The sequence below is a fragment of the Pleurodeles waltl genome, chromosome 6 (assembly GCF_031143425.1).
Source record: "Pleurodeles waltl isolate 20211129_DDA chromosome 6, aPleWal1.hap1.20221129, whole genome shotgun sequence".
In the NCBI taxonomy this organism is placed as follows: domain Eukaryota; kingdom Metazoa; phylum Chordata; class Amphibia; order Caudata; family Salamandridae; genus Pleurodeles; species Pleurodeles waltl.
In genome coordinates this window covers 147,376,120-147,395,746 of record NC_090445.1, presented here as the reverse complement: position 1 = coordinate 147,395,746, position 19,627 = coordinate 147,376,120, and the positions used below count along the sequence as shown (strand labels likewise).

Sequence of the window (19,627 nt, the reverse complement as noted above, 5' to 3'; positions counted from 1 at the left end):
CAGGATTGACTCCTAGGTGTATAAGTAGCCTTCAAAGGCCTCCTAAGGGCTGCTTAGCAGTAGTGAAACTGCAAGAAATGGAATCTATAGTATGGAATTCTTGCAGTCGTCTTTCCTTTCTTTTCCTGCTTCTACCTTCTTGAGCCCTGAGATCAGGAGAAAGTAGAAACACTATTAACTGGGTACCAAAGATCAAGCAGCTGCTAGATCTCACACCCAGGCAGACTGGTACTAAAAGCCATAGAATCTGGATGGAGGAGAGTGTCAGGCATCCTGAGAAAAAAATATGTTACCCTGAGATTGACAATGTGAATTCATTCTCAAGACAAATATGCTGAAAGCACCCAAACAAGCAGAGAAGCAGAGCCTGAAAATGCCCATCTCTGCTCATATGTACAAGAAAGGAGATTAATGAGACAGCTTATCATGTATCTCTTTCTGTGTTTTTTCTGATGTATTCCATCATTCCTCATGCTATTCAACCTGAAGATGATGATTAAGCACATTAGGGGGTGAGGTGTGGCAGGGTGGAATCAGGCCACATGACTTTGCACACTGCAAGAGGAGCGACTCAGATTAAATTACATCTTTCGTGAAAGTGGGAATTAAAAAAAAACAGACACACCAGCTTGTATGTTGTGGAGTGTTCTGTAGGCAGTGAAATAAAAAAATAGTGATGGATCTAAAGTTGGCAAAGGTTACTGGGCTGGTGACTCCAATAAAAAATATTGCGAGATAAGTCAACCCTTGAGACGCATATAAATAGGGATGCCTATGAGTAGGTAGACTTGTGCTCAGCTTTAAGATCTTGTCGTGCCAGGTGATTGGAGAACTACTGCCGTCAGCATGAGCCATTTCTATGGGTCAAGTTCTCAGAAGGGGAAGGGGAGAACTGGTGACAGTTCAACTTATCGGATGTCCTCTGTCCCGTCCAGTGGTGGGAGCTATGGAGGTAGTGTGAGTGGTGGGCATGGAGGGGGCAAAATGAGTGCTGGCTTTGGTAGTGCTGGCAGGTATGGTGGAAGCTTTGGTGGTGGCTCCAACAGTGGCTTCGGCAGCAGTTCAAGTGCTGGTTGGAGCCATAGCTTTGGTGGCGGCTCTGTTGGTGGCTATGGAAGCAGCTTTCTCGGTGCCTCCAGCGGTGGTGGCTTTGGGGGAGGCATGGGCTCCTGGTCTGGTGACAGTGATGGTGGCCTTCTGAATACCAGTGAGAAGTTGACCATGCAGAACCTGAACGACCGCCTGGCATCCTACATAAGCAAGGTGAACTCACTGGAGCAAGCCAACCTTGACTTGGAGGAAAAGATACGACAATGGTACGCAACACATGGCCCACGTCCAACAGAGGACTACAGTCAATACTACCAGACCATCCAAGATCTCCAGAAGAAGGTAAGACCGCCCGCCACTCTTTACAATGCAGCGATTAGTGGCCATGTCATGTTGTAGTATGTACCTACTCAGAGCTATGTAATGCAATGGACACTGCTACCCTTGTTCTTGACTTACTTCCAGGTTCAGCTGAGTATGAATGCTCCCTACTAACCAGATCAGCTGTCTGATCTAATGTTAGTTTTGACTTTCTGACATTCCTATCAGAGGGGGCAAAATGTGTCCATCACAAGCACTTTAGAGGATCTATGCTTGCTTACAGCACAAGGCACTAAGAGCTAGCTTTCAGAGTAGGAAGTGTTTCCATGATTTCTTATCTGCACAATTTCTTCCTTAGCTAGTGTATTTCTTGATTCTCTTGCATTTGTTGTTATTTCTCACAAGTACTTAGGGGCTCATTTACGAGGCCCGTGGTGCAGGGCGGCGCAGCAAGGCACCACCGGGAAAAGACAGAAATGCACTGTATCTACAAGATATGGTGCATTTTTGTCCTCTCCCCCTGTGCTGGTGCACACATTGCTGCCTAGCGCCAACGCAAGCACTCCTGCACCATGGTGCAAGGGTACCTGCGTTGTGGGGATGATTGTTTTTATGCAGTAAGGTGAGATCTTCCTGCACAAAAACAATCACAAAAGGTGTTTTCCTCTTTCTATAGAGGAAAAAACAGGGAGAAATAAAGATATTTCTCCCCAATGCGTCACTCTTCTGCCACCCCTGAGGTGACATAGGAATCTGACGCATTCCTAGGCTTGTAAATCTGGGAATGTATCAGATTCCTTTGGGTTCCATGGGTGTGTGTGGGAACACCCAAAGTAACACTCATGAAACACCCCTTTCACACTGTTATGCGTGAAAGGGGTCCATATTTACAAGGCCATGAAATGCCACTCAAGTTGGCTGTGCATGGCCTCGTAAATATAGGCTGGCACACTGTGCCACCAGAGCATCAAACAAAAGGAAGCTCTGGTGGCAGAAGTGCTGTGGGCCTCGTAAACGAGGCCCTAATGTTTTAGGGTTTCCAACACAGTGCCATATGACAGTGAAAAACCCCCACAAGACACTTTAGTTAAAAAAACATACCTGGCCCACAAAAAAATACAACTAATCCACTCAAACCACACATATCCCCTTGGGCATTTCCGTAAAGAGGTAAACAACTATTTGCAAAAATGTTCTTCTTTCTTTGTGTTGGTTTACATTCTCGGCATAGGCATCGCATCCTCCGATCTATCTGTGTTGGTGTACAATTGGTGGCTTCCTATTGGTCCTAAACACTGTTTTCTGATTGGTGTTCACAACTGATATACACAGGAGAGCAGTGTTCATAAAGCCGCAGCTTTCAGATGGCTTTGTGCGTTCTGATGTCCTCTAATTCAATGTATTATGGGCTCCGCTCCTGGAAGAAAGGCAACAGAACATAGCAGGGCCTGTATTCATTGCAGAAGGCTGTGTCCTTTTGCTTGACGTCCTGGAGTGATGTTAGAATCAGAACTTCAAGAACCGGAAGGAAGTTAGAGTTCTCTCCGTGTACGCATGTGCCAATATGAAAGCTCCATAGTTCTCTACTACTAGCGTATGTCAGTAATAAAACTCAATTGCTCGCTCCGTGCAATTGTGTACTAATGTGCTCACCCCATAACCCTCTTCACCAAGGTGTAGCTGAATATTTAAAAAAATAGTTCACTACATGTACATGCGCATCTATAGGAAAACTCCAAAGATCTCGTTATGTAAATGTGGATCAAAATGAAAACTGTATAGCACTCTATATAAAAAGTGTATCAGTATGAAAACTCAGTTGTTACACTATTTGAATTTGACTATGTGTGAGCTCCATGGCTCTCTTCATATAATTGAACTTCAATATGAAAACTAAGAGCCTGATTACAATCTTGGCGGATGGGGTTACTCTTTCACAAACATGACGGATATCCTGTCTGCTGTATTACGATTCCATTATATCCTATGGAGGTCTTAATACGACGGATGTAATATCCATTACGTTTGTGACGGAGTATTCCATCCACCAAGATCGTAATGAGGACCTAAGACTTCTCTATGTAAATGTGGGCCAATATGAAAACTCCATTGTTCGCTCCTTGTGAGTGTGTCTATATACAAAAGCCATAGCTCTCTTCATATAAGTGTATTCCTATATGGAAACTCCATACCTCTCTCCAAATATATGTGCATCAGTAAGAAAACTCAACAGCTCTATTTTAAAATGTGAAGTCAACCTGAATACTCCTTAGCTCTCTACAGCTATGTGTGTCAGTCTGCCGCTCCTTCCCTCTCTCTATATATGTGTCAATATTGATCGTCCATAGATTTCTACATATGTGTATGTCAGTATGAAAACTTCCTCGTTCTCCCCATGGAAGTGTGCATCTACATGAAAACTCCCTAGTTCTCTCCATGGAAGTGTGTGTCAACATGAAAACTCCCTACTTCTGTCCATGTAAGTGTGCATCAACATGAAAACTCCATAGTTCTACCCAAGGGATGGTTAATATGAAAACTCCATGGCTTTCTCCATGGAAATCCATAGGACTCTTCAGGTAATTGAATGCATATATGAATACACCAGGGCTCTATGAACAATTGTGTGTCCTCCCTAGTTCTCTTTATATGTCTATGTCAATAGGATACCTCCAAAGGTCTCGCCATCCAAGGGTATGCCTGTAACTCCAGCTCTCTCTCATTATGAAGCTGTGCCAATATATAAATTCCATGAAACCCTCTTGATTTCAGTCAAAAAACAGCAGGAAGAGTCGATTAAAGCCAGGGAGGCCTTATGGTGCCAGCACGTTGAAGGGTCTGCGATTAAGCTGCAAGCTGCAAGCTGGATGCATCCATGGCCTTTCAAAGTACTGACGCGCTCTTTATTTAAGCTGATAGGTGTACAAAAATGTTGAGTTGCTCTCCCCTTAATTTTATGGGGATATACAAAGGCTGAAGCTCCCTGGTGTGAGTATATGGAAATATACAACTATTAGCACGCTTAGCCAACAAGTAGAGGTAAACATAAAAATATTGCCCTGTCTCTCAGTGTAAAGGTATGTAACTTCAGTGGTTGTTGTCTGGTGAGGCTGTGGATGAGTGGTCTACCAGTGGGGGATCTGGGTAAATTGATGGTGTTAGTTGAGGGTTGCGGCAGTATGAGAGAGAGAGAGAGACAGAGAGAGAGAGAGGGAGAGGGAGAGAGAGAGAGAGAGAGAGGAGAGAAAGAGAGCGAGATAGAGAGAGAGATAGAGAGAGTAGCAGTGTGTGTAGCAGTGGCAGGCAGTCTTAATCCCCCTACTGGGAGAGAAAGGATCTAAATGACAGAGACCGCCTTCCATCCAATTAGTTGATCTTCAATGCACTGCTCATCTGGTTATTGTTTCTTAACTTGGTCTCAACTTGGTCTGCTGGAGCAATTCTGTATATGGGTTAAATGAAACCTCAGTGTTTCTGTTCACCATCTCCTATGCCCTCTTTTGCTAGATCACCGATGCTGTTGCCCAGAATGCTGGAATTGTCCTGCAGATCGACAATGCTAGGCTGGCTGCAGATGACTTCAAGCTGAAGTGAGTCCAAGCTACAATCCCTGCCTACAACCATGAATCTTTAATCGATCTTCTATGTACAATTCAATTCCCTCATTATATGCCCCAGGTTCTATCTCAGTCTCCTTTTCTTATCTTTCCTTGTGCCACAACTATCTCATGTTTGTAAATTTTCCATCGTTGTCGTCTCTTTTTTCCTTGTCTCCTCTACCCTATCCTTGATCATTTCAATCCTTTCCACCATTCTTCATTTTGCATCTTTCTTCTACGGCTTCCTACTCCATTTCGTCCTTCTTTGCATCTCAGTTTTATTCCTCAACTCCCCTCTTAATGGTTTCTTTTCCCATTTCCTCCTTCCTTTGTTTTTCTCTCCTCACTTCTCCTTTCGTGGAGCGCTCCTTTACTCACTTCCTTCCTTTTTTCTCTGTATACTTCATCTTCCTTTGTTCTGCCCTCCTTTCTCATTTTATCTCTTTAATACCTTTCTTCATTCCATTCTGTTTCCTTCATTTCTTCCTCCTAAATCTTCATACTTTCTTTTTTTTAATTGATCCTTTTTCCCATTCAGGTCGTTTCCCTCATGTCACCCATTCTTCCCCCTTTATCTTTCTCATTTCTTCCCATACATCTTGGTTTTCCTCCTTTCCTCAAATATCCTTCTTCTTTCACCCACTATTTCCCTCCATCTTTTTTATTCCTTCTTTCTTTCTAAGTATATCTTTATTCCTCACTTTTCATTCCTTCCTCCCTCACGTCACTGCCTCCCTCTTGCAATGTCTTTTTCTTTTCTTTCTAAATTGTTCTAATTTCCTCCCTGCTCTCCATTCCATTTCTGTTCTATTGTATATATTTTATTTGCACAAACTCCTCACTCACGTAGATGCTTAAAGTCCACCTTCCTTCTCTGCTGCAGGTACGAGAATGAGTTGGCCATTCGGCAGAACGTTGAGGGGGACACTAATGGCTTGCGCATGGTCCTGGATGAACTTACTCTGTCCAGATCTGACCTCGAGATTCAGCTGGAGTCCCTCCAGGAAGAACTTGCTGCTCTCAAGAAGAACCACGAGGAGGTAATAAGGATTCCTCCACTCAGGCCACCAATGGCCCACATCCGGAGATATCAAACAAGGCTTTGTCAAGAATATGCAGCCCATCACCACCCGAAGCACTCAGGCTCTTTATCTATAACTGACCAATATTGCCTTCTAAGCCTCCTACACTTACCCACTGTACACTTTCCACTTCACCCGTTATACATATTCACCAGTGGCCTTGCAAAGGTGCCAAAGACCTTAGTGAAAACAAGGAAAATGAACCATCTGACCAAATTAGCCCTCTGACCACTAGGTAGGTAGGAAAATCCATCAATATTTAAGGGTTCCGAGAACCATTCAGGCCTCTAGGCCCCAGTGCCACAGCGCCTGCTGCACCATTCACAACCATGCCCTTGTAGCCACCTGACACTTCTTTGCCTTGCACTTCCTGTCTCTATTCCTTGTAGTGATTTTAACACTGCTGTCTTACCACACACCAATATCCCCAAATAGCTCATGCTCCGCTTGCCTTCACTCTACCCTCGACTGGTACTCGCAACAAGTTCGATTCTAGCAATGCTCCCTCCACAAGGTATGATTTTGTTTTAGCATGACCATTCAATCACCCATATTTTGCCGGCCCTATCACCCTTAGCTCGCCACCTCTCAATCTACACCCCACTCAGTACCTATCAGTGTACCCCTGGAGTACAGGTGTCAGATGTTAGTCAAGAATAGCAACATCCAAACATGAATTTCAGGATTTCCTTACACCCCTGCCCTGGATTATGTTTTGGGCAATATTACACCTTCCACGTCATCCCATCTCTATAGGGTTTATCAAGCATTGTATGCTTCTTGAATTTTGTAGTTAGCTTGACACATCTCTTAAAAATGATGATATGAAACTACCTAAACCTTCCTTTCGCTGCAGGAGGTGAACCAACTGAAAAAACATCTGAGCAATACGGTCAACGTTGAAATGAATGCAGCACCAGGAATCGACCTCCAGAAGGTCCTGGATGAATTGAGACGCGATTATGAGAGCATCATGGAAACAAAGAAGAAAGAGCTTGAGACCTGGTACCAAACACAGGTAAACTTACCTGCCAAAGAGGCTGCACTGGGAGAAGTCAGGAACATAGACAAGGGGTCTAGATCCACAGCTAGGAGTCTAGATAAGGAGAGTTCATGAATATGGGCACGGAATCTATACAATGATAATTCAGGAACACTGTCAAGGAGCCTAAATATGAGAACTCAGGAACATAGGCAAGCAGCCAGGATGCAGAATACTTAGCTATTGGGGAACGTAAATAAAGTCCAGCTAAGGAGCATTCAGGAACATGTGCAGGGAATCCAGGCAGCAAGAGTTCAGGAATGTATTCAAGATGTTCAGTCTGCTAGAGCTCAGGAATATAATCATGGAATCATGACCCATGGCTTTAAATACCTTAGAGTAGGGTCCTAGATATGGGGAATTCAGGAATGTAGTCAAGAAGTCCAGGCAGGGAGAACTCAGGAAAATAATCATGGAATATGGAAGTGGGGTTTTTAAGAGAGTACAATATGGGTTTAAACAGGGAAATCAGGAACAGGCTGAGCCCTCTAGACACACAGCATTCTAGGATAAAGTCTAAATACGGATAATTCAAGACCATGGGCAAGTACCAACGAGAATTCAGAAACAAGGAGCATCGAGGGACATAAGTTATAGCATGGACCCATACCGTTATGGAACATAAACACGTAGACTGGATGTGGAGAATTTAAGGATTTAAACAAGGAATCCAGCCATCGAAAATTCAGGAATAAATGCACAGCCCCTAGCGATAAGCAACTAAGGCATAACGACCAACCTAGGAGAATTTAAAAACATGGGGAATTAGTTAAACCAAAAGCAAGTATAAAACCTAAAATGCAATTCAAATTTTTTGTGCAGTTCATGCGATTGCTAAACCTCATCTTTATCAAAGAAATGCAAAGTCTTATCTACAGCGTTTAACTTGTTTCCAGACAATCTTAAATGTTGACATCTGTTGACAGAGAAACACCACACTTGTGAACCTGATTTGCTCAGGTTCACACATGTGGCGAAGGGCAGAAGCAGGAACTGGACATCTAGGTCTTTTGGTGCCTCAGCTGGTGCGGAAACCACTAGACCATGCACATTCCTACCCTGTCCATTTTCTGAAATGTTTGTAAAGTATCTGTAGGTAGCTGCCACAATGCAGGAGAGTAACAAGCTCGCCCACGCTTCTAGGAAAGAAGGCCATGTAAAACCATTTTATGATTTTGTGTTTCAGTCCGAGGAGGTGTCCCATCAGGTCACCACCACCTCCAAGGAGCACCAGTCCAACCAGACGGAGGTCATCGAGATGAGACGCACGGTGCAGACTCTAGAAATCGACCTTCAAGCCCAGCTCAGCACGGTGAGTGAGACAGTTCTGCAGCCAGATCAAACATGGCTGCCATCCTGCGCACAAGTCAGACCTATGAGCCAGAAAGAGAAAAGTAGGGAAAAATGAAGGTCCTTCCGCCTCATTTCTGGCAAATTCAAAATAAAATGAGTCCTATATTTTGAATCTAATTAGATTGATTGAAGTGAACCACTATTATAAGTCCCAGAACGCGTTACAGCGTTAACTGGAATTATAGACACAATCCTGCAAATGAGCCATCTGGTTAAACCATAGACAAGCATGACAAAATTGTTGTTATGGCCGGTCTTCTCCATAGAAAGCAACATTGGAGTCCTCATTGGCAGACACAGAGGGACGCTACTGCGCTCAGCTGGCCCAGCTGCAGGCCTCCATTGGCAAGGTGGAAGCGGAGCTGACCAAGCTGCGTGAGGAGATGGAGCGCCAGAGCAATGAGTACAAGATCCTGTTGGACGTGAAGGAACGCTTGGAGCAGGAGATCATCACCTACCGCCGCCTGCTTGATGACGGAAGTGCACAGTAAGTCGCCACTGGGGCATTTGCCACCAGGGAAGGGTCTAACTGGGAGCTGCCAACCATTGCAGAGCCAGGCGAGCAGAGGATAGAACTGAGAGAGATCTCTGTCTAAACCAATCTTGTGCAGATCAATGGCAAGGTGGTTTAGCGGGTCAAACGTTTGTTTAGGTAGCCATTAACGCCTGCATTTACAACACTTGTTAGCTGCCCATTTGTTAGACACTAGATACTAGAGGATATGAGGCCCAAAGTAGAGAGAGAATGAGAGAGAGAGAGAGAGAGAGAGATATGAACTAATTAAATTTGCAGAGGATAACACAATTAGGCCCTCATTCCGAGCCTGGCGGGCGGCGGAGGCCGCCCGCCAGGCTTCCCCCCTTCGAAATACCGCTCCGCGGTCGTAAGACCGCGGAGGGTATTCCGAGTTTTCCCCTGGGCTGGCGGGCGGTCTTCACAAGACCGCCCGCCAGCCCAGGGGAAAACTCCCTTCCCACGATGACGCCGGCTCGTAATAGAGCCGGCGGAGTGGGAAGGTGCGACGGGTGCAGTTGCACCCGTCGCGTATTTCAGTGTCTGCTTTGCAGACACTGAAATACTTTTAGGGGCCCTCTTACGGGGGCCCCTGCCGTGCCCATGCCATAGGCATGGGCACGGCAGCGGCCCCCAGGGGCCCCGCGACTCCCCCTCCCGCCATCCGGTTCCCGGCGGGAGAACCGCCAGGAACTGGATGGCGGGAGGGGGAGTCGGAATCCCCATGCCAGCGCAGCATGCTGCGCCGGCTTGGAGGATTCCTTTGGGGCAGCGGGAAACCGGCGGGAGACCGCCGGTTTCCCTTCTCTGACCGCGGCTGAGCCGCCGCGGTCAGAATGCCCCGCGGGGCACCGCCGGCCTGTCGGCGGTGCCACCGCGTCCCACGGCCCTGGCGGACTTGTTCCGCCAGGGTCGTAATGACCCCCTTTGTGTTTTGGGTTGAAGCCAGGATAAGGTCTCAGGATTCCTGCCACTACACCCAATAATTTAGTCACTAAACCGCATCTTTCAAGCAAAGAAAACATGCTAATGATACTGTATCACAACTGATTTTTGTTAAACGTGCCACATGTTGGTCACAGGTCATGTGTGCTACTTTCAAAAATCTGTATTTGATACAGTTAAACAGATAGGGATCTCCTTTATTTTTCCCTCGACTGAACTAGGGGAAATAAAACAACTTGCATTTCTTATGACTCCTCTAATAATACTTTTGTAGCGCTTAATACCACGCTTTTTGTTGTTTTAAAGGATTGTAAAAAGCGGATGCTATTATTTCTCTAACGTTATACTAGTAAATTAATTAAGCTTGGAAGGGTTAAAAGATGAATAAGAAGTGGTGGAATTTTAGAGTCGTGAGCAGCTGGTCACAACAGATGTCAGCAGGGAGCACCTTAATGATATCATTTTGCAATGTAGTTCAGTTAACCAGTACTTAGATTTCAAGAAAACAGTACTGGAACAAAAGCCATTCTAACAGAATGAGCTTCTGTGTTCCTCAGCAATGATATTGGAGGTGTATTAGTGTTTGATCAATTTGTACCGAGATGCACACGCCAACTGGATTGTCACAAGGGGAGGGCAGTGAGGGCTCTTTGCCACAACCTCTGCACTTGTTGGAAGTCCTGTTACATTACGTGAAGCATTTCCAAAGTAAAAAGCAGGTCTGGTCTTTTCCTTAGCGAGGCAGCCGATGGGCAACATCACCAGGTGGTGACAAAAACTGCGGAGGATATTTATGAGAAAGTGTCCCGATGCGCCACTCCTCTTGTGTCGCCCTTGCCCCACCTAACACCATGGTTGCGCTGTATTTACAATAAAGCACACGATGGCGGTCGTTACCACATAGCGTCAAAAATGTTGACGCTACTGCAGCAAAGCACAGGGAGGCCTATTGATTTGCTTTGAGCAGGCGTTAAAAGTGATGGAAAAAATGATGCAGTGAAATCTAGTAAATGTCACTGCGCCATTTTTTTGGGACTCCCTATGTCGTAACCCCCCCTTGCATACATTATGTCTGGCGCAGGCATAATATGGCGCAAGGGGTTGCAAAATGCCACAATGCATTCATTTCACCACTTTGCAAATCTGACTCAAGGTAAATGTTCCATTAGTGTCACCTTAGCACCAAAAAAATAATGCTATGGCAGCGCTAAGGCAGCGTAAGGGGCTTGTAAATATGCCCCTGTTGTTCCCATTTTCCCAGTGATCTTTTTCCTTAATCATGAGTTGCCTTCGGATGGGAAACCAGTAAGAACCCAGCAGCATTTTTGTCCCCCAGCCTCCCTAAAGCGTCTGACGTGGCTGCATTCCTCTCTAGCAGAACTTTTGGAAAGGTGCTACTTAAACAATGAGAACATTTTGGTGGTTGATTCTACCCATATAAAATGGTTACTGCGGTGTAATTCTTAGATAAGGGTAAGTCGCAAACAAAGAAAGACTCCTTTTAGACTCACCATCAATTTGAAATAAGTATTAAAAGTAAATGACTTCACAATAATCATTGGTTGTGACTGAAATGTGAAATCAAATAAACAATGGCTTAAGGGGGCTGCACCAAACATAACATTGGTTGAAGGAACCTAACTCAAACAAGCCAATGGTTGATGAGACCGACCCAAAGTCAATTCTCTGTGCATTTGTATGTGTTGATCGCATGAGCTCTAACAGACAGCTAGAGTTGCCTTCAATAGACCTAAAAAGGGATGGGGGAACTCCCAGATATAAGAAGGAACAGCAGTGCTTAACTTGTGCTTGTTGTTTCCGGTGCTCAGCACCGGCATTTGCTTTTGAGGGCCGGTGCTTATTCTTCTGCTTCAAGCATTTGCTGCGAGCAGAAGACACATATGGGAAAGACGGAGGAAGGGAAAAACGAAAAAGCGTCACAGAGGGAGAAAGTAGAAAGCTGCAAGAGTGAGCTGAAGGGGCAGGGAGTGGCTTTAAATGGATTGAAAAGGCCCGAGATGACTTCAGGATTACTCTGTCTCAGTATTCTGTGCTCGCACATTTAGTTGCAGCAGCCGCGTTTTTAAGAGGAGCGCTGTGAGCACCGGCACGTTTTTATTTACAAATTAAGCACTGAGGGACAGCTTGGGATTTCAGGGGCAGTGTTAGGTGAGCAGGTTTGTAACTGTCAGTGGTATTCCAAGTCTAGAAGCATGCACCAACAAATGCCAGCAAACATTAAAAAGACTGTGTAAAGCATACAACATGTGCAACACATAGACAGATTATGTGTGGTGTAATATGCAGGTGAGAAAACTTATTTGCAGCATTTAGATCAAGAAGACCTATAGGACACCTCAGTGGTCTGTCTGCTTTAGTTTTAATTTTTATCTCTACAATTAAATCTTTTTGTTTTCTTTTACTCTTGTTCATTTAATTGCTATTATTGTCTGTGTTCACAGAATTCAAGATGTGGCTCCGCATGGAACATCTAGCTCATCCTACTATTCGTCCTCGTCATCGTCTACTGCTCAGGGGGGCAGACAAGGTAAGTGTTAGTCCTTAGTGATGGGGGACGTGGTCACGCATGGGCGGTAAGGACTGAGCTGTTGATGGTGTGTCCTGTTTGAGTGAACAAATCAGGGGAGTCTGAAGGACCATAAAGTTTTAGGGACAAAATCAACAGCTACAAAAGTCCAAGCAGTGGTACTTTTACAGATTGTGGGAGATTTTTTTGTATTAAAAAAGCAAAGTTCACTCACAAATTTTGAAATCCCAAATGACATAATTAGTATCTGTTTATATTTATGGCTGCAGATGTTATTTAATACAGCAAAACATTCACAAATTCCGATTTGGCACCGTGCCATAAAAACAACAACATTTGGTCAAAAAGCACAATGAAAAAGATGTTGCTAAACTAAAGAATTTCTAAATATGACAACTGATATCATTTATTAGAAATTTGGAATGATGAGTACTCCATTGAGGACAATGGAGTGGTTCTAGTGTTATAATGGCTGATATAAGCCCTCTGCTCCAACATTCCAATGTTTGCCTTTCTGTTTCTCCCTCTTTAATTTAAGAACATTCTACCCTTAGTGGGTGGAATGTTTTAACAGTCTTATAGCCTTTCTGCCTCAGGCTGTACCTGTTGTCTAAGGCCCTCATCATATGAGGGCCAATAACTCGGGCTCTGGGCGTTTAATAACCGGTACAGCACTCAGCAGCGGGCTATAAGGCTATATTCTGAATATGGCCCTAAGAGGTTTGGCCATGAAAAGAAAATGTGATGGAGGCTTAAAAATCTGAATAGGAATAGTACGTGTTGCCCCCACAGAGAATGTCATTAACCTGGAGACAAAGACTTACTGTCAAATGTGTAAATCAGGAGTTTTACTGACACTTTGTGGCCCAAAGAGCCTGCTAAACCTCTGGTACATTCAGTCAGATGCCAAGTGAGCCTGACATGCTACTGATGCCCTCTGCCTTACCAGCATAGCCAAGGCACAGGCGTATTGGAACATGTTTGCAGATTGGCAAACATTGTGGGATGAAACTGAACTGAAGGATAAAAGAGCACAGCTCCATAGGTAAAATGTAAACAGGTGAGTTATTTTTAAAACACTTTCCTTTTTTGTTCCACAGCCTCCCGTGGTTCCCCGGGGTCCTATGGATCAGAGAGCAGCTATTCCCGGGAAGGCTCCCGAGAGAGCTCCACCCGGGACAGCTCCTCCCGGGACATCTCTTCCAGAGACGGCTCATCCCGAGACCAGCATCTAACCTCCCAGACAAGAAAATAAGATGTCTATCGAGATCCCCATCTGCCTAGACTTCAGAACCTTATGTTGATATAAAATAACTGATAGTGGTGTGTGGGCTAATGAGCTCCAGGTCCGCATTAGTGTGCACCTGGTCCTAGTTTCTTCATACACTTTGTTCCAAAGCATTCTGGACCATGTAGTCTCAGTTGTCGAGATACAAGCAGGATTATCATGACTCTGGGTGCATTGGAATGTAAATCTGGAAACTAGGATTGATGAGAGCCTTTTGCTTACCTGGGGTTTCTGTCACAGTCCAGTTTCTATTGGCTGCGTTGTATTTTCATCTATCTTGCTATCTTTTCCTCCTAAAATTGCTCTTGTATGAAAAATTGCTTGAAAAAAGCTTTGTGCTTGGGGGATATGTTCCTATCATATGGTGCTGTGCTGTACATTCAGAGATTTTCACTCATGTCTGGTGTTGGGTAGTTTTGGAAGGGATAGGTGGCTTTGCATCTACCACTCAGTGACTAACTAGAACATTGAGATTGTGAACATTCCATGCACTCAAGTTGTTCTCGAGGGATGCTGTGACACCCCAGTCAGAGAATATAGGCAATGCTGAGAAACAGACTTACATACCCAGTTGTGGAGTTTAACCGTAGAGCCACACCCACCTGACCGACTGATCTCTGTTTTACACCAGTCTGAGCACCTCATAGTCTGACCATGTGCCACATCCTTAGGCCCTCTCTCTCACTGCCACAGTATCTGGGTATATGAGCATTTTAATTCTAATCTATGTGCCTTCCTTATTTTTTTGGTTATGAAGGACATTTTCTGTGCTACATTTTTCCAAATAAACTTTGATATGGATTTCTTGCAAGCAAAAAATGTGTTTCTCCTTTTATTTAGACTTCTCCTGCTTCTCATTTGTAAACAAATCGATATGATTCTTCCTTCGTGGAAAATGGCATTTTCCACATAAATCGTACTGGGATGTATAAAGGGAAATGTAGTTTTTTTTCATTTGCCTACTCTGTGAGAACGAGTGGATAGGCGGATGACTGAGCGTGTCTGAATGATGCAGAAGACAGAATTCTCTGTGTAGAAGTCTGGGTCTGGAGGTTAGAGTGAGAGGCGGCACTCCGCACCCTGCCAAGCCATACCTCCGGCCTATAGTCCCATCCTTACCTGTGGAAGTTAATCCCTTGGAGTGGTCAGATCTCCTTCATCATTCCAGTGAAATTGTTGAACCCAGATTCAAAACTAACAAGACATAGAGTATCCTGAGAGAAGAACTAAAGGGCAACCGCTGGAGGAACCAACCCCGTAGGTTGTGACACTTCCTACCCAATCCTAGTCTGGAAGAGGAACTACATCCGCCACGTGGCCCTCATCCCATAGAGGAATTAGAAGGTACTACAGACACAATACCATGTTGGAAGGTCCCTGTGGGAAGGCACCTGCAGAATGTGTTTCTATCTTTACGTGCATTAATTTTAAAGTCTATTTAATGACACTACTCGTCTGTACCAGGAAACTTAAGACAATACATGGATATCACTGACCAATTAGATCTACCCGCGAGCCTGAATTTCTTTTGAAGAAACACACTGACATAGGCATTTATGTAAATGATGAAAACTACAAGCAAACATTTAGAAATACTCTAGTTTTGAGTTTTGTATAATAAAAAATATTTGGTTAAGCAATTAAGATGCCCTTACTGTAGCCCACATACTCTTCAATGTTCGCACCCCGGTGACCAGGCACATTTGTACTAAAATAGGCCTTAAAAAATCCATATATTAATGGGTCACAATTCTATCTATGTGTGGAATTTACCTCTGCTGTCCTGAGTCATAGCAATCTATGGCTCACCTTAAGAACGTGCTGTGGACTAGAAACTCAGCATTGCAGACAACACTTAATACATCAATATCTAACCAGTGCGTCTTTACTTTAAAAATGTGAGGTTCTTTAATACACACACAACTAAACATTATGAACAAAATCTCATGTATGTAAAACAAAAAATACAGTGATACGGTGAATAAAATCATTCAGAACGCTTCCCAGGAGGCCTCACTCAAAGTTCCTTTTTTATCAAGCCATTTAACTAACACCACAGCCCTTCTCTGTTTCCATTATTTGTGAAATTCTCTGTGACACTTTATTTGCCTTGTGGTCCAAACATAGTTAAACCACAATATCCTACTAAATAAATATTGTTTAAAAGTTTTGCTTTTCACTATCACAAACATTAGCCAACAGACTTCGACCAGGCTATTTTCAATATACAAGAAAGTGCTGCTACGTTTGGGAACACATTTTTGACACACCATCAGAAGAGAGCAAAGACCCCATCAGAAGAACAGCTCTCCACTGGACCGTGTAAGGCAAAGAGAAAGAGGCAGGCCAAATAATATCTAAGGATGAACTGTGGAAACAGAAATGAAGACCCTGAACGGAGGTCATCCGTTGCTGCCGTACAATCCAGTAAACATAACATTAACCTTAGATCTCTTCCTGAAGAGACTATACAAAAATCAGGAAGACCTAAATATAGACATCGGGTGTCTTTCTTACCATAGACACAACACCAAGGAATGGCCATACATAATGATGCAAAACATTAATATGTATTTCCTCTTCTTACAGAGAGAGAACCAAATACTTTGTCCGACTCAGTATTTTAATGCTAAAGCCAGTCCCCGCTCTTACATTGTGCCCCTGGAAGTTGAGCAGCAATCATGCTTTCTTTTTTGATGTCAAGTTGCTGCCTTAGATTAAGCATTACAAAAGTTGCGTAATGTACATGTAATGCATTTTGTACTTCAAATACATATTGTTGGACCAGGCCCTCATGGCAGGTTCATCCCCTGACTTTTTGCCTCATTCCTCATATTTTTTCTGACCTCTCGCTGTTGGGTCTAGGACTCTGAGCACTTTATCACTGCTAGTCAGTGCTAAAGTGCAGGTGCTCTCTCTTCTAAAGTTGGTATGATTGGCTTATACCTATTTGGCATATTAAATTTGCCTGTAAGTCCCTTGTACAGTGATATCTCTATATCCAGGGCCTGTAAATTAAATGCTACTAGTGGGCCTGCAGCGATGCTTGCGCCACCCACTGAATTAGCCTTTCAAACCTCTCTCAGCCCTGCTAGTGCAGGGCCTGTGTGCGCAGTTTTCTGCCACACGGTCCTGGCATCTAAATGTACTTGCCAGGCCCAGAACTCCCCTTTTACTACATATAAGTCACCCCAAAGGTACGCCCTAGCTAGCCCTATGGGCAGGGCGCTATGTATGTAGAAGGCAGGACACGTGCAAGGTTGCATGGCCTGTCCTGGTAGTGACAAACAGCCTAACTTGGTGCCTCACTGCTGTGAGTGCTGCCTCCTCATAGGATTGCATTGTAAATGCCTTGCCTTATGTGTAGGGGGTATTGTCTGATTTAGGAGGGGTAGTGTAGGCATGCTTGGTATGGTTGTAATGGTGATAAGAAATGCTGCTTTCTGGTATAGGTGGATTTTTTATGACTATTACAGAAATGCCACTTCTAGAAAGTGAGCATTTCTCTGTGCTTATGACTTTGGTGTTTTGCAGCTTGACTCCAAACCACGTCTGGGCAGAGTGACAGTTGGGCTTTGTGCATACTTTTCAGACAGCCTGTACACAGGGAGGTTGGACGTGTCTCAGAGGTGCATCTGCATACTGAATAGTCTTCCTGGGCTGAGACAAGGGAGAGGTGGGGAACACCTACATTTGTAAAGGCTGTGCCCTGGCCTCACACAACAGGGTTGTTTACCCCCAACTGATGTTTGTAGCCTGTGCTGGAGGAGAGTTGTAACTGGTTGGAACCTCCTCTCCCCTTCCTTTGTAACACACAGTAAAACTGAGTATAAGTACAGGGAATTTTCCCCACAATTTGGGAACTCTTGGAACTTACCTTGAACTCGACACAGACTGCTGGAGGGACTCACCAGGAACCGCCATGGACTGCTGCTGCTGTGCTGACCTGTGAACTGCAGGGTCACTAGGAAAGATTGCCATCTGCCTGCATCCTGCTTGCGCTGGCCTGCTGCTGGGCCCTGCCACCTGTGCTCCTTTTTCTTGACTGTTGTCCCCCAGGGGCAGGGTGCCGTGGCCCCTGACCCCTGCTACTGCCTGAAGCTCATGAGGAGTGCTTCTTTTTAAACACATAGCGCAGGGAGAGTGCTTGATCTTCGGGTTTTGAGGCACCCTGAGAGCGCCTTAGGCTTTAAAACCATAGCGCCTAGAGGAGCGCTTCCTATCAAAAATATCTGCGCTTGAAAGTGTGTTGCTGCCATGAGAGAATCACTGCCATGACCCGGGTGTTATGAATTTCCTGAGTGCGAGTGACACGCTCCTTCTGTGCCCCCGGGGCACCATTGTTTGAAGAAAAGGAGCGAGTGCGCTCTCATCGTGTCCACGGGGCGAAGCGTGCACTGAGGAGCACCCCCGGGGCACAGGCAGGCACCCACTCTGGTGCCTGCCCTCTGTTACCCTCAGGCGGGCCGCAGCCGACATTCGGAACCTGGGCGGGAGAAGGAAGCCTCATCGGAGGCTCCCGCCGACCCCAACGGAACCCTTGTTGTGTGGGCTGAGTCCGCGGGTGGGGCAGAAGCCTCGACGGAGGCCCCCCGCACCGCAGGTCTCCATTGGTGCCCCCACTTGTCATTGTGGGGCCTTGTTTGGGCCCACCCTTCATGCTGAAGGGCCCGTGGAGGCATGGGGAGGCCCCCCAGAGATTGCGGCCCCCAGGAGGGGCCAATACAAATATTTTGAATGGCGGGCGAGGTGTAAGCCTCATCGGAGGTTCCCCGCGCCGCCAGGCCCCCTATCGTTGTTTTGGGGCATTGTTGTGGGTCCCCACTGTTGGAGGGCCAGTGAATGCCTGGGGGGCCCCCAGAGATTGTAGGCCCCAGGAGGGGCCCATTACAAAAAAACAGAGAGGGTGTGTGCCACCCCTCTCCCCAGGAGCAATGTGTGGCCCCCATTTTCACACATAGGAGCGCCAGTGGGCCCCCTATTCTGGATCTTCTTGGCATACGAGGTGCCTTCATCATAAAAACAGGTACTTTCTTTTGGCCTACATAAGTCATATGTTCCTAGTATGGACATGAGGGATTTATAGGTTAACCGGTGTAGCGTTATGATGCTACATGTATGTTTGCTAATATTCCTTTTATGGGCATAACATGCTAATCTGTTTTCCTGACTTGCCATATGTTTTATAATGTTCCTGATATGGGCGTTTGTGATATTTCTATGACAAGTGCATTTGTATAATAATGTGATTCCTGACTACTGCTTATGTTGCAGAATACTAAGTACCAGAAAAGCGAGAGAGAGCCCTCCTGAATCTGTCACCCCAAAGGGAAAGGGCACCGTAACACAGTAAAAAGGGGAAAAGTCCCTGGGGGAAATGACAAACTAATCAACACACAACACACTATATCACCCAATCTTTCACTCCAATAATTGATCTCAAATAAATAACACACTATATCACCCAACCTTTCACTCCAATGATTGATCTCAAATAAAGGAATCGATAAAATAATTAATTTAATGAAATAATCACATAAAATTACAAAATCATACTACCCATAACAAATAAAAACAACATAAAAAATTTGATAAAAATCAAACATATAAAGGACACAATAAACAAGGGGGAGACAAAAAAAGACATCTGTTTTGGTCTATTATCTTTAGCTGTCCCAATTTTGGGATATACAGGCCGATCGATTTCTGCACACAATCCCTATTCAAATTTAGGCCCATTCCAATGGGTCTAGCAGTCCAGTTAGTGTTGACGCGTTTCGGTGGTCTTATGAAGATTCTTCCACCACCTTCTTCAGGACAAATTAATGTGCTCCCAACATATACTGTTCATGTCTACACAGGGATAAACAACAAAAATACATAAA

General features: G+C 44.8%; 1 protein-coding gene across 1 annotated transcript; it reads left to right on the top strand.

Moving 5' to 3' along the window:
• Positions 1–804: 804 nt before the first annotated feature.
• On the top strand, positions 805–14,549 carry LOC138299413 (keratin, type I cytoskeletal 19-like). The gene is made up of 8 exons (XM_069237647.1): positions 805–1,392; positions 4,879–4,961; positions 5,854–6,010; positions 6,909–7,070; positions 8,281–8,406; positions 8,714–8,934; positions 12,369–12,454; positions 13,555–14,549. Exons 1-8 carry the CDS (start codon positions 847–849, stop codon positions 13,707–13,709), a joined length of 1,536 nt encoding a protein of 511 aa, XP_069093748.1. The 5' UTR covers positions 805–846; the 3' UTR covers positions 13,710–14,549.
• Positions 14,550–19,627: the final 5,078 nt, after the last annotated feature.